Genomic DNA, 12,670 nt, shown 5'->3' with positions numbered 1-12,670 from the left:
ACTGAATTATAATTACATTAAATTATGAAAAACATATAAAACCGATTTCGCTTGATAAATACATTAAACCTTATTTTATCCAAAACAATAAAAAAAAGGAAAATTTTGAAAGTAGATTAGAGCCCGTACTAAGTAGGGGTGTAAACGAGCCAAGCTGCTCACGAGCTATTCGAGTCTCGGCTCGAAAAAAAGTTCGTTTGAGTTCGTTCGATTAAGTTAACGAGCCGAGCTCGAACCTGATTTCGAGTTCGAAAATATTATCGAGCCGAACTCGAGCTTAACAGTATTTGGTTCGTGAGCTCGCGAACATGTTCGTTTAAAGGCTTCGCGAACATGTTCGTTTAAAGGTTCACGAACGTGTTTGTTAAGAGATTCACAAATATATATATATTACATGAATTATAAATATTATATATTAACGAGCCAAGCTCGAACTAAGCTCGTTTAACTTTTAAACGAACTATTTTCGAACCAAGCTCGAACTGAATTCGTTTAACTTTAAAACGAACCTTTTCCGAACCGAGCTCGAGCCGTTCGCGAACTATTTAATTTCATTACGAGCCAAGCTCGAGCTTAAGAATTAAAGCTCGAATCGAACTCGAACCGAACTCGAGCTTAGGAAAAATGAACCGAGCTCGAGCTCGAGCCTTTTACTGTTCGGCTTGACTCGGTTCGATTACACCCCTAGTACTAAGCTCCAAGCACTATCAAATGGAACAGTAGGACCTAGTTGAGATTCCTTTGTTTGAATCAAGCTCTACTTCCGCATGACCATATCAGAGTTCACAACGGTACAGGTATCGAATTAGGCAGCATTGTGATGTAAAAAATTACAATCGAACAGAAAATTTAAGACATTCCAGAATTGACTCGATGCTTGCCAAATGAATTCGACACCAATAACAGAATTCTTGTTATGCTAAAAGAGAACTTTAAAACAACTTCAAATGAAAAAGAAATACAAGTCACAGTAACAAGTTTAAGGAGTAACAAAACTCAAGAAATTAGCAACAAGAAGCTACTTTTAATAAGGACTAAGTTGCAGCTCCAGTGCCCAAGTATGTCTCAAATATAACCACAAACTGCAACTCAGCTATCTCAACAAATTGCAAATTTCACCTGATTAAGAAAAAAATAGCAGAAATCTCTTAGGAGTAATTCAAAACATTTTTTTTGGATATTGACATTTTAATGGATTAGAGAACTTATGAAAGTTCATAATGGTGATATCACATGGACTTGATAAGTAGCAGAGAAGTTTAACTGTTGCATTAGAATTGTGGTTCCTTAATCTGTTCCCTTATTTCTCATCAAACAGATTTAAAATAAAAAAAAAACAAAGATAAAAAAGGGCACATCCAAATCCTTAACATTTAATGCAAAGAAAAGCTTCCAAATTGTTAACCTTGTACACCAGAGATATTCCTTCTCGCATTCATCTTAATCTTTAATTTTTGCTTTATAAATGAATATCAAGGGGTGCAAGCCACATGGCAAGAATTACTGGTTGGCCATTGCCTCAAGTTTTGTTTTGGTAAATTATTAGCATAATTTGGCACTAGAAAACGATTTAGAATATTTAAACATTGAATTGTCAAGGTTTATGATATAGGTACAGGGCTAAAAATCTTTACCGTTTATTCATAAAGAAATGCCAAGAACAATTAGCAGGCGAATAAGAGTATTTAATCATTTAATATAGCATGTGATGGTTCAATTTCTGAGGCTTCAACCCGGGACCAGTTACTAGAGCCAATACAACAGGCTAAGCATTTCACTTGATCAAAGATAATAGTAACAAAAATCACAGAAGTCTTAGCATCGATAACTACCTATGGCATATTAGCATCGTGGTCACAAATATAATCTCCCAGATAAATTGTCAACACAAGGATTTGAATCTCACCTCAGATATTGCTGGGATACATGAACACTCTAACCTTTTGACCCTGAAAACAGATAAACGAAGTAAATTAACAAATAAATTGCGGCAGAAAAGGAATCACAAAAGTACCAATAATTAGGATAGGATGGATAACTAGGAAGTCGAAAATTGACATGAGTAATTCAAGAGCATCCTCACCATGGACTTAGGCGGAAGATTGGTCTTGAACTTGGCGCGGACAACACCACTGTTTCCATGGGGGCGCGTAACCTTGCCCCAGATGCACCGAACGTTCGAGTCATTCTTCTTCGTCTTACACTTGTAGATGTAAGCCAACCTCTTCCCCAAGTACCAACCCACCTCCTCCTTGGTGCTCACCCCCTCGATCTGCACCAGCGAGGTGTTCTCATATTGGTTCGACTTCGATCTGGCCCATCAAGAACACAATGCATCAACTCAAAACGAAACAAAAGGATAAATGTCGAAACAATTACAAATCGAATAGTTAAGCCGCTGCCTACGAGCCTCCCGACTAACCTCTTGTAACCGAGGACCCTCCCACGGACGAATAACCTGAGACAGAACCATCGCGAGATTAACAGAGATAAAAACACTATGAGATCTGCGGATTGAGTGTTTGAGAAAAAGACTGGGACGAACCTAACGCGATCGTGCTTTCGCTCCTTCACCATTTCCGCCGACGTAGAAACGACGCAGAACACCCCTCGACTCACCTCTAAAGAAACCCTAAATCGGCCACGGAAGACGATGGGCTTAAATAGAAAAGGCCGGGGCGAGATGAATGGATCGGACGGTCGTGGTGGCATCTCCGAATCTTACAGCCCTACAGGTTGGTATCATGGGCTTTGGGCTTGACGTCCTTTGTTGGGCCTGCGTTGGATTTGGCCGAACATATTTTGTCCAGTCCAAGCGAAGAACAAAAGAAATAGTTGGGCATTAAAATAAATAAAAAGCTGCCATGATTACTTCGACGCCATTTCTTCAACGCAACTGACCAAATTCATTTATTGGTGGAAGATGACAAAGACAATGGATAAAAATTCAGAACGCTCCTTTGTTTTATTGAAATAGTCAAAGGATACTTTTTTCCTATTTATTAATAAAAGAATATTCTATTTTATATCAGTATATATATATTTTTAAAATTATAATTTTTAAAAAATATTATATGAATTTATAACAGTTACCGTATTAACATTTTATTTCTTATTTCTGATTAATATATTATAATTATAGTAAAAGATAAAATCTAACGTCCTATAATTATCTATAAGAAAATAAATCAAGAAATTATAATTAACCATTATAGGAAAGGATATTTTTCTTTCGATAAAATTCAACCATTGTCTATTATAGTAAGAGTGATGCTACTTGTCACAACATATTCCCGTCACAAATTTGTTATAGTACATGAATATATATATTTCACATTTCAATTTTAATCAATACCGATTCAATCACAATCACCCATTCAATCACAATCATCCATTCAATCTACAATCATGATTTAATTTTAATTTTAAAATTTAATAATCATAAGATTATGATTGTTATAATTATATAATAATTACGTCACAACATTTGTGAATATAAATATATTAATTAGGACAAGTAACTTTTTTTTTTTATTATTTTAATAAAAAAAGAGCTCTTTTCGATTTTTGCCCCGACAGCAAAACATAAAGACGCAACCGCATCTCCACGTAAAGATAGGCGCGAAGACTAATCGCAGAGCACGTGATCGGATGTGATTAACCACTGCCAACTAGTCAACAAAATAGAGAGGATTAGGTGAGGAAGAAGTTGTGCAAATATTGACAAAATTAGGGAGATTTTTGGTTAAAAGGAAGAGATTCATAATAATCCTTTTTAAAAAATTTTAATAAGACGCGAAAAACAAATTCATCATGTATCATTTATTGTTGTCCAAACACATGATTTGAGCTTCCCCTTTTAATGAGTTTTTCTTTGTCAGGGAAATAAAAGTAAATAAATAATGATAAATAAATTGCCTATTATTAATTTAATTGGCGTGCTTCGTATTAATTCGACCTCGTGTAATTTTAGAAAGTTTGTTGGAGCTACGTGTCAGTTAGAATTTACAAGGTCTGTATCGTGAAATATGCGGGCCTGTATGTGTAATTAATTGGTGTTAAGAGGGTAAATTACAAGATGTTGTTTCGATGATTAATTGCCTTTTGCCCCTCTTAATTTTAACATTACAAATTAAGGGAAGATCTGGGTCAAATCCTTATATAGAGACGGAGGGGCTGCGGCTCTTTCCGCTTGCTTGCTTTCCTTGCTCTCTCTCTCTCTCTCTCTCTCTCTCTCTCTCTCTAACTCCGCTCCTTCTCTTCTCTCTGCCTCGTCCTACTCCGCCCGATCTGTTGGCGGTGCGTCTAGAGATGGCGTTCGAGAAGATCAAGGTCGCCAACCCCATCGTTGAGATGGACGGTGAGAACTTTTTGGAATTCCGCATCTCCATTTCCCTAACCACCTGTTTACCTGTTGTCTTTGCATCTCCGTCAGATCTGATGTATTCCCGGATCGGTTGATTCTTTTGAATGTTTTTTTATTCGTTCGACCCTTGTATCGATTCAAGATCTTTTATTGTTTGTTCCGCGCTGTCTTTTTCATGGGTTGATAAAGGCTTGTGTGTGTTGATGCAAATTTGTAACTTTTACTGTGCGGATCTAGTAAAGTTACGGTTAACACAATTTAATTTTATTTTTCTCACGAGGTGTTTTGTTGGCTAGCAGTAACTTAAAACCCGTCTTTTGGATTCGAGTTTTTCTGTAATTGGTTCCTTGGATCAAGAGGGAAAAAAAGATCCACTCTTTTCCCTGTGCTCGTATTACTTTCAAGTGTTAGTTTGATTAGTAAATCAGCGTGCAGGTCTTGGATCGAGAGGAAATAATAGTACTTCCTTTGACCCACGCTTTCCACTGTGCTCGTGTTCTTCTAAGGATCGTGTGCTTAGGAAATCATCGTGCAGGTCAAATGAACACGCTAAAGATTTACAATGTCCAGTAAAATTGGAGTCTTCATGAAACAGGAGGATGAATATATATGTTTTCAGAATCAACATTTTATTGCTCTCTCGAATCAAAGCAAATTTGCGAAAGAAAAACAAGGGCTCCCAATTGTATCTGGCCTATTACTGAATGCCTCAGGGACAATAATGATTTCTAGGGCGCTTCCGCTCTGTGCCATATAGTTTTTTATCATTTTTTTATCCTCATTTTTGGATTACCAATGAATTCCTGGAGATATAACTGTTAAATCTTTGAACAGATTCTCAAAGGTTTCTGAATTGAATTTTGCGATGGGAGCGCAGATATTTTCCTTTTTTTTTGTCTGTTTCTGACTGTAAGACTTCAGCAACGAGGCTGACTGCCAAGAGATAGGATATTTTGTCTTAAATTGTTAGAAAAAGAATTATAGTAATGTTTGCTTTTGTATCAATAGTTGAATCATGCTAGTTTCCAGTTCCATATTTTTAATTTAACCTCAGTAGTGATCTATTGAGGTAGTCAAATCTATATAAAGAAGTGGAGAAATTAAGGTGGACTACTGAATACACATGGACAACTGTTTTATTACTTAAATAATAATAATATACCTCACTCTGAGTCCTTATAAAATTTGAACCTTGACCTTCTATCTTATGCCTAACTAGGAACCCTTGCTGTTAAGTGTAAATATGCCTAACTATGTGAATTGCTTCAAATATGTGGCTGACTAAAAATTTCATTTAGGACATCCATTTCTCCTTTATACATGGCGATGAAATTTGCTTTCTCATTAGTGAGTTGTAGCTCTCACTGGCATCTCTAGATGGTTTCTCATTTTGATTGAAAGTTAGAGCCAACATTGGACATAACATTTATGAAATTTGGCATTCTGATCAATGATTGTGATTTGCTAAATTTCAGAATCTTATTTAGCTTTTTCTCATTCTGTCCTTTGCTTCTTTATCCTCAGTTCCTCATAGATGTAGTTCCTTTAGTTGGCAATTATTTTTTTCATCTCTTAAATTATATCTCTCTATATAACTCTTCCCAAGCTGCCAAGAATAACATAGATAATCATGAGAAGGGTTATTTACATCCCTTGTAATTGTCTGCCCATACTTTGTCCAGATCATCATAATTGCTCATTTGATACATATATCATATGGTATTCTCCAATTTTATTCATGTTTTACTCATGTTGCATATTCAACTACGATCCTCTAAATGAAAATCACTAATCTCATGATCACTGACATAATATCTTATGAAACAGCTAAGACATTAATAATTTCATGATGGTCTTTGTTGGTTTGATAAGTTTCAAAGAATATTCTACTTAACACACACGAAAAGAAATCTAAAGGACCTAGTCCCCCCCCCCCCCCCCCCCCCCCCCCCCCCCCCCCCCCCCCCCCCCCCCCCCCCCCCTCTTAATGCCCGGACGGTGTCAAGTTTTGTGCATGAAGTGCACTTGATTAAACATGCAATATATGGCCCAAATATTATCTCAACTGCCAAGTTGGCGCTGCTTGATAAATGGTCTCCACTTAACTAGTCACATACCCTAGCATAGAGCAGTTCATGGGCTGAACACAAAATAATCACTCAGGTTGTGGTACACATCTGGGGACTTCTGCAATGTCTTAGATATACCAAATTAGCAAACCATCCCTGGTTCATGCAAGCATATGGCACATCCTTTTGGAGATCAAGGAATATACTCTAGGAAATTAGTTACTGCAAGCTAATCCTTGCTTGTCACTTGATTCCCTTTCCTCTCTTAATTACATGTTCAGTTACTGAGTTGCCTTTCTTAAGTATATACATTCTCCCCTAATTCTTGATATTAACACCTCTCCTGTGGCTCTTTTGTGCATAACAATGGCAGTTATTTTCATTGATTAACTTTGAATCATCTCTCAAGAAATTTCTCACTTGTTAAAACTTTGTCAAATTTCTACTAGAGAATGTCATTGCAATTGGTTTATGATGGTCTTTATCCATGCCTGAATATGATAACTTTTACTCTATGGCAGGGGATGAAATGACTCGAGTTTTTTGGAATTCGATTAAAGAAAAGGTGATAAATAATTTGCTTGTCAACATCAGTTGAATTCTTTCTTAATATCCTTGTCTATCAGTTTGCAAGAGAGCTCATAATGCAGAAGATAAGTAACTGCTAATCTATCAATATGTGGAATTTTATATTGCAGCTCATTTTTCCATTCTTGGAACTGGATATCAAGTATTTTGATTTGGGCTTACCTCACCGTGATGCCACAGATGATAAAGTCACAATAGAGAGCGCAGAAGCCACTCTTAAGTAGGCCTCAAAGTCTCTTATTTTACTCTTTCTACTAATTTATGTATTAGACTGATAAGTCAAGTTGGTTGATTAAATTTTTAGCATTTGGATTTCTGTTCCTTCTTCCTTGGGCATTAGTTTTGAAAGGCTACATTTGTTACAGCCAAGCATGGATTGATCAAAGTAGAAACCAAATCAAACCGACTAGGTTTGCAAACCTCAGTGATTCAGATAAATTGAGTTGTTGTTTTCTAGAAATGACAGTGTGTACTAAACCATTCCTTAGAATCTGAAATTAACTTTAGGAAGACTTAGTGTACTAAATCAGTTTTTTGAACCTCAGTTTTGGTAGACATGATATTAAGATATTGGCCAGTTGCTTATTTGTCAATTGCTTGTTAACCAATATTCCAATGTGTTGGATTATTAATTGACAGTATGGTATATTGAACCCCTGTTAAAACTATTTTGATGTGGTTGCAGATACAATGTGGCAATCAAATGTGCAACAATTACTCCGGGTAAAGAAACTTGCATGGATCTTATGCATTGTGGACCAAAATAAAATATGCAATCATTAAATTTGAATATTTTTAATATTGACAGATGAAGCTCGAGTTAAGGAGTTCAACCTGAAATCAATGTGGAAGAGCCCTAACGGGACAATTAGAAATATTTTGAATGGTGAGATTGCTCAAGTAATTCATGTATCTAAGCTCCGATAAGAAGTTTGACTGATACCTTGTGTTTTTTGCAGGAACTGTATTTAGAGAGCCAATCATTTGCAAAAATATTCCACGGCTTGTTCCAGGTACTAAAAATAACCACCTCATGCTCACCACAGTATCTTTTATCACAATTTGTATTTCACTTTTTTTAGGATGGACAAAGCCAATTTGCATTGGAAGACATGCTTTTGGTGATCAATACAGGGCGACTGATGCAGTCATTAAAGGACCTGGCAAGCTCAAATTAGTTTTTGGTATGCTTTTCTTTTCACGTTTATAACCAACATCTATTGTTGATTTACTTTATCATATAATAAACTTTTATCACCATATTCCTTTCAGAAGGAAAAGAAGAGGAGGTTGAACTCGAGGTGTTCAACTTCACTGGAGCAGGTGGAGTTGCCTTATCCATGTACAATACTGATGAGGTAGTAACCTAACCTTGCTATTTACAATATGGGTTTGCTATAATGATTCTAATTATTTATCTTTGTCTGTATAGTCAATTCGTTCATTCGCTGAAGCTTCCATGGCTACTGCTTTACAAAAGAAATGGCCACTTTATCTCAGCACTAAGAATACAATTTTGAAGAAATATGATGGAAGGTGTGGAATACAATTTGCTCTCAAAGATGTTATGATAAAGCTGATGGGAATATCTGACTAGTTACACATTTTGCTGTATGTCTCATCTAATAGGTTCAAAGATATATTCCAAGAGGTTTATGAAACTGAATGGAAATCCAAGTTCGAGGCTGCAGGGATTTGGTTAGCTTTTCTAAATTTCTTAATTATGTTTGATGTATCCCCACTTTTTCTAGCATCTGATGGCATTTTCTTTTGATAGGTATGAACACCGTCTCATTGATGACATGGTTGCATATGCACTCAAGAGCGAAGGTGGTTATGTTTGGGCTTGCAAAAACTATGATGGAGATGTGCAGAGTGATTTCTTAGCTCAAGGTTTGAATTTTATTGAGAACTCTTTTCCATTACCCATTTTTTTTCTTTAAAAGCTTTAGCATCTTTATTAAATAGTTTATTTGAGCCAAATTTTTAACTATATAATAATCCTTCTTGTACAGGTTTTGGGTCTCTTGGTCTGATGACATCAGTGCTGGTATGTGCAAGTATAGCTAATATCATCTAAGTGTGTTTCCATTTGGAAAATAAAATCATTGGTCATTTTTTAATTAGTCAAAAATTTGATCATATTTTACTTGATTGAACATCTTGGATGCAACCTGTGCACTGGAGATAAGTGTGATGATTTAGCTTGTTCTTTGTCCTAGATAACCTGTTCCCAAGGAAAACTAGATAAGAAAAACTAACCTTTTTAGGTTCAATTATCAAGTATTTTGGTTGTTTAAATGCCCTTGATAAGGATAACCAGTGCTGTTATTGCCTTTGATTAATGGTGAGGTTTAGAGTATTCCTGCTGACCTACAAAACAATAATCCAAAAATTGGCATGCATTTTAGGTGTGTCCAGATGGGAAGACCATCGAAGCTGAAGCTGCACATGGAACAGTAACACGCCATTACCGTGTTCATCAGAAGGGTGGTGAAACTAGTACAAACAGTATAGCCTCCATCTTTGCCTGGTCAAGAGGGCTTGCTCACAGGTGTGGATTTCTTTTCCCATCGTTATGATTGTTTGAGATTTTTTTTTATCCTTGTTAATAATAATGCAGCAATATCAAAGTGTGTTTATCCTAATTAGTTATTATGATCAATCCTTGTTTATGAGTGCTTATGCCAATTATCTAATTAGTAATTAGATCCATATATTGCCCAAAAATAATACCTAATGACTTATTGTCATACGGGACTAAACTATATACTCTAACACTCATTCTTGAGTTGGGACATGAAGATTGATCAGTGCCTAGCTTGCTATACAAAATAAAAAGTATATTTTAAAAAGAAAAATATCAGTAGATCCTTATCAGTCATTTTATTCTTGGAGATGTAGCAATGGCTCAATGGTTGAGCGGCTCTAGTGATGTGGTGTTAAATACTGGAGCTCTTTGGAGGAATATAATTTCATTTGTCCTCAAACTGAAGTAACCCTAAGAATCCCATTTGCCAAACACGTAGAGAAAAAATATTGATTGCAAATGAGAGAAAAGTTAGTGTTCGTGCATGAGAAAATAATCGATGAAGAAACATCAAGAAATAGGATCAAAAGTTCTGTTTACTCTAATGAGGCGTTTGATTCACAGAATTGAATAACTTTTACTATGGAATGAAATAAACAAGGAACGCGCAATAGGAACATTTATTCTTGCTTTATGGACTGGAATAAATGCTTCATTTGAATTTCTATATTTGATTTTTAAAATTGTTGTGAAGGATAAATGAGGAATAGTTTTCATAATGACAAAATATTCATACATGAAATATTTTGCTGGCTGGTTCAGCTTGCACAACCCCTGCTTGGTCCAATCGACCTCAAGAAATGGCTGTCACTTTGATACCTTGTGGTGATTTGTTAGGGCAAAGTTAGATGACAACGCCAGACTGCTCGATTTCACTGAAAAACTGGAAGCTGCTTGTGTTGGAACTGTTGAATGTGGAAAGATGACCAAAGATCTGGCGCTTCTCATTCATGGATCCGGGTATTCCTAGCCTCTTTCTACTACAACTGCTCAAGCAACAACTATTTTCATGTTTTCTAACTAAAGTGCCTGTTTACTCCAGCGTCACTCGAGCTCATTATCTGAACACCGAAGAGTTCATCGATGCAGTGGCATCTGAGCTGAGAGCTAGGCTTTCTGCGCAATGAGGTTGAATTTGCAAGTTCCTGAAGCTGGGAGTCGGGGAAGGTTCGCTACTTAGTTTACTTCAAATAAAAATTGTTTTCATGTTGGGAAGAAACATTTTCCATTCTTCATTGCTTTCTCAGCATTTAATTTGCTACTGCAACTCATCACTGATGGTTTTGATTATTTAAAGTATGACTTTCCAGTACTTCATCCATAGTTTGACATTAACATTTCTCTAGCAGCTCTTGAAATAGTTCCTTACGATCATAATTGATTGACATAGCCATAAATTCACATAGAAATGAGATATGAAAAAAAAAAAAGCTTTAAGTTTACATTGGATCAGTATGCAATACTGGGTGCAAACCAAACAAGAATTGGCCGCCGCAGCTTCCAAACTATGATCGGCCGCCGAAATGTAAATGGCCGCCGGCGCCGGCTTCGAGACGATAACGAAGGCAAACTCAAGGCGGCGAAGCTTTCGTCCTCCATGCTGTAAACCAAGTTATCACTAAAGCCGGTATCATACAAGTCGACCGAGATATAAACAGAGTTCGACTTCAAATCCGGCAACGAAGAAGTATCGATGCAAAGCGAAGAACCAGTGCTCAAGAACAGAGCACGCTTCCCCAAATTATTCATGGCGATGATGGCGCCTTTCTCTGTATCCACATTCCAAACCTCTAATTTGATATAACCTTCTGATTTTTTCGTCGTGGTCCGTGCCATCAGTAGATCATCGGAAGACGTACAGAGAAAGTACAAGACGTCAAAATCCCAAGGGCGTCTGACAGAACGACCACCGGCGTCCATGTCGGAGTCGAATCCGGCGTGAGGAGATCACACGCCGCTATCGTCGCTTGGCCATTTTCTTCAGATTGTGAGACCGCATAGAGTTTGCCCTTGTGAAAGGCTATGTCGTCGCACCAATAATAATCACTTATCATCTTCCACTTCTCATCTCCGGCATTAACAGAGCACAAAATGTCTTTCCGCATAGAATAGCTGTAGAACAGAAAGACGACGCTGTAATCTCCCCCTCTGGAGGGATCCGAGGACAAGACCCCCTTGAAGTCTTCCAAATCCCATCCGACGTCCATGGTGGGGATCGAGGGAAGGTTGATATGCACGCCGGTGATAGGGTTCAGGAGTTGCACACTGACGTTCCCGACGGTTATGAGCCAACCGTAGGAAGATCCGATGACGGTCTTGAGGGTGCGAGTAGCGGGGCTTGGGATATTATACACGCGCCCCTCCGATAAGCTGAAGAAGTTGTACTTGTTGTGACGGTTATATCTTCCGTTCATGAGGAATTGCTCTTCCGGCACAAGCCATGGGATTTGAGGACGGTGATCGCCGGGACGGCGGCGGAGCTTATCGACCACGGCGGACCAATGTGAGCATACGGCGGCGCAGTGAAAGAGGTCGGAGACAGAGAGCCTGGATAGGATTGAGTATAAGAGATCCGTAGGAATCTCCGACCAATAAGTAGACATCTAGAGAGATGATGGTGAGTGACGACGACGGCGGCGGCGGCGGCAACAAGCGAATTGAATTGGATATCCCTCTTCCTCGCCTACCATCCTTTTTAAAGGACGCCGGCTCTAAAATTTTGAGATTTACCATATAACTATTTCCGTTTTGTTGCTTAATCTTTTTCCGTTTAGTATAATAATATTTATAATAAGGAAATATTCTATTTATATAAATTATTTTAAAATAGCATAAAATATAATCCTGTTTAAATTTATATAATTTTATATAAGGAAATATTCTATTTATATAAATTATTTTAAAATAGCATAAAATATAGTCCTGTTTAAATTTATATTTGATGCGAACTGTTTGTTAATTATGTTTTTTTTAAAGAAAATTAAGATTACTTATTTTAGTTGTGTTAAATAATTAAATTCGTTTCCTTTTTAGTCGGAAAAAATATATATAGCTAGA

The 12,670-nt window shown here is 37.0% G+C and overlaps 3 protein-coding genes across 3 annotated transcripts; 1 reads left to right on the top strand and 2 right to left on the bottom strand.

The window, feature by feature from the left end:
• Nucleotides 1-848: 848 nt before the first annotated feature.
• On the bottom strand, nt 849-2,624 carry LOC141829314 (large ribosomal subunit protein eL33y-like). Its single transcript, XM_074716759.1, has 5 exons — nt 2,546-2,624; nt 2,423-2,458; nt 2,084-2,312; nt 1,907-1,949; nt 849-1,119 (listed from the first exon to the last, which is right to left on the bottom strand). Exons 1-4 carry the CDS (start codon nt 2,575-2,577, stop codon nt 1,908-1,910), a joined length of 339 nt encoding a protein of 112 aa, XP_074572860.1. The 5' UTR covers nt 2,578-2,624; the 3' UTR covers nt 849-1,119; nt 1,907.
• Nucleotides 2,625-4,218: 1,594 nt separating this feature from the next.
• LOC141828938 (isocitrate dehydrogenase [NADP]) lies at nt 4,219-10,934 on the top strand. The gene is made up of 15 exons (XM_074716328.1): nt 4,219-4,360; nt 6,957-7,000; nt 7,134-7,243; nt 7,709-7,746; nt 7,832-7,909; nt 7,983-8,036; nt 8,106-8,207; nt 8,296-8,381; nt 8,456-8,559; nt 8,653-8,721; nt 8,801-8,916; nt 9,039-9,073; nt 9,435-9,577; nt 10,451-10,573; nt 10,656-10,934. Exons 1-15 carry the CDS (start codon nt 4,312-4,314, stop codon nt 10,738-10,740), a joined length of 1,236 nt encoding a protein of 411 aa, XP_074572429.1. The 5' UTR covers nt 4,219-4,311; the 3' UTR covers nt 10,741-10,934.
• A 45-nt stretch (nt 10,935-10,979) lies between these two features.
• LOC141828939 (putative F-box protein At4g17565) lies at nt 10,980-12,216 on the bottom strand. Its single transcript, XM_074716330.1, is given in 2 exon segments — nt 10,980-11,508; nt 11,511-12,216. Coding segments are annotated over 2 exon segments (1,152 nt in total). The 3' UTR covers nt 10,980-11,062.
• Between the last annotated feature and the right edge of the window lie 454 nt (nt 12,217-12,670).

The sequence above is a fragment of the Curcuma longa genome, chromosome 5, assembly GCF_044706935.1.
Source record: "Curcuma longa cultivar G26 ecotype Majalengka, Jawa Barat chromosome 5, ITB_CL_G26_1.1, whole genome shotgun sequence".
Lineage (NCBI taxonomy): Eukaryota > Viridiplantae > Streptophyta > Magnoliopsida > Zingiberales > Zingiberaceae > Curcuma > Curcuma longa.
Note: the sequence above shows the minus strand (reverse complement) of the source record. Positions and strands in the feature narration are given on the sequence as shown.